The sequence below is a fragment of the Austrofundulus limnaeus genome, unplaced genomic scaffold, assembly GCF_001266775.1.
Source record: "Austrofundulus limnaeus strain Quisiro unplaced genomic scaffold, Austrofundulus_limnaeus-1.0 Scaffold280, whole genome shotgun sequence".
In the NCBI taxonomy this organism is placed as follows: domain Eukaryota; kingdom Metazoa; phylum Chordata; class Actinopteri; order Cyprinodontiformes; family Rivulidae; genus Austrofundulus; species Austrofundulus limnaeus.
Window position 1 is genome coordinate 132,230 of NW_013952682.1, and position 2,210 is coordinate 134,439.

Below are 2,210 nucleotides of genomic sequence, written 5' to 3' on the forward strand. Positions count from 1 at the left end.
GTGTGTGTGTGTGTGTGTGTGTGTGTGTGTGTGTGTGTGTGTGTGAGGCAGCAGTTGATTTTCAGCCTTTTCTTTTGGTCTCAGCTGAATTTAATTTTGGAACAACACAGACGCTTTTTTTCCTGCTCTCTGCAGAAACACAGAAGAAGAACTAAAGACATGCAACGGCGTAAAGAGCTGTTTGAAACTGATCAGTTTTCTGTGTTTTATTTCTTCTTGTTCCTGGCTGCAGGTTCACAGAGTTCCTGGAGCCGTTTGAGAGAGTTATACAACCTGAGGAGCTGTGGCTCTACAAAAACCCTCTCATTAAGTCCGACCACATCCCCAAGAAGGTCATGTTTGTAAGTACCTGTGCAACTGGTTCCGCCTCTTATTACAGACATAATTACCAATAAAACCTGTTCATTAGTGCTGTTTTAAAGAAACATGTCCCGCTATTAATCCTTAACTTTGTGTGATGAAAGTGTCCCTCATTACCGCCACAGCTAATCATCCTGAGCAAACAGACATATTTTTACACAAAATAAGCCACAAATTTTGCATTTTTACACATATTGAGCCACAAATCCTAAATTTTTTACACATATTGAGCCACAAATTCTGCATTTTTATTCATACTGAGCCACAAATTCTATATTTTTATATTGAACCACAAATTTTGTATTTTTACACATATTGAGCCACAAACTCAAAATTTTTACACATATTGAACCACAAATTCCACATTTTTACACATATTGAGCCACAAATTCTAAAATTTTGCACACACTGAGCCACAAATTAAAACTTTTTACACATGTTGAGCTGAAGTTTGCATACTGTACTTTGAGAGTTTACAGATTACACAGGATTCTCCAGCTGTAATTTTGATGAACAGAGAGACAAATAAAGTGTAAATAAACATAAAACTAGCTGATGATCAGTTAATCTGCTCAGAGTGCATTAATAATAATTTCCAACATTAAAGTAGAATAAGGAGAAAAAGCAGTTGTGTGATCATTCATCTGCAGAGCTCAACGAGCGGCCCAGAGCCAAACATAAAGTCATTTTACCGTCGCTCTTATTTCTGTTTCCCTTTTCTTTCAAGCTTCAAACACATGCTGACAGTTTTTATTAACCTCGGTGTGCACAGATCTTAGTGTCTTTAAATTATAAATAAGAAAAGCTGTTCTGCTGCAGACGTCTCAGGAGCCTGCTGGTTCTGACGGTCGAGCAGAGTTTATGGGTCTGGATCGACATGGACCTGCGTTCTGTGCACGCTGCCTTCATTAGAAGGTAGAAGCCACAGGGCAGCCTGGAGCTGCAGGATTGATTTATTTTATTTAGTTTTTGACTCGGACACGTTTATTTATAAATCATACAACACGTTTAGGCTGGAAAAGTTCAGTTTAATCAGTAAAAATTTCACTAATCTGCCATGTTTTTGTGTTTGTTGTTGTTTTTTTTCCATTTTTCGTTTTGTTCTTCAGCCACGCCCATCTACCTGCTCTCTGTCTCACCTGTCACAGCTGCAGCCACTTCCCTCATCAGTCCCAGACCCTATAGGCCTTTAATCAGTCCTCAGTGGAGCGCTGTGTTCTCACACCATGTCCAGTTTGCCTTGTGCCTGTATTTTATTTTATTTTATTTTTTCTCCATCTTTGAGAGACTTTTTTCTGCCACAACAACTTTTGGTTTTGTTTCTGGGTCCAGTTCCTTTTCACCCGTGATAGAACCAAGTTTGACTTCCAAGTCTGGGTCAGAATTTGGAAATCAGAACTGTTTCTGTCCTTTCTGGAGTACTTATATACATGAGTAGAACATTTCAGTTCTGTGAAACAATCAGAAAATTTACATCGGATTGTGTTAACAATTAGGTTGAAGGTGAGTTTGTTTAAATACAGTTAGATATTTTTTATTAACTGCCCTTTTATGAACATAATCCTGCGTCCATAATGGGCACAGWTAATATTAAAACTGTATATTTCTTATCAAAGGATCAGTAAACAAATTATTGATCAAATATTTTTACATACAAGAAGTCTGACGTGTTAAAAATGCAACATAAACAAGGGATAACAAACAAAGGTTTAAAAAAGGAAACATAAGATTATGAAGTATATTGAAACAGAATGTCAAAATAAAATAAGGATGAGACTGTTTAGATAAAAGCCTAATGGAAACTAGCTGAACACAAAATGTATAAAGTTCAGTATGATGTGTGTGTGTGT

General features: G+C 36.9%; 1 protein-coding gene across 1 annotated transcript in view; it reads left to right on the plus strand.

The window, feature by feature from the left end:
- Positions 1–2,210, plus strand: part of plpp4 (phospholipid phosphatase 4) — a 46,459-nt gene that overhangs the window by 3,241 nt on the left and 41,008 nt on the right. Inside the window, exon 2 of the mRNA XM_014021146.1 lies at positions 196–341. Within this exon, the coding sequence (XP_013876600.1) occupies positions 196–341 (146 nt within the window). The remainder of the gene's footprint in view (positions 1–195; positions 342–2,210) is intronic.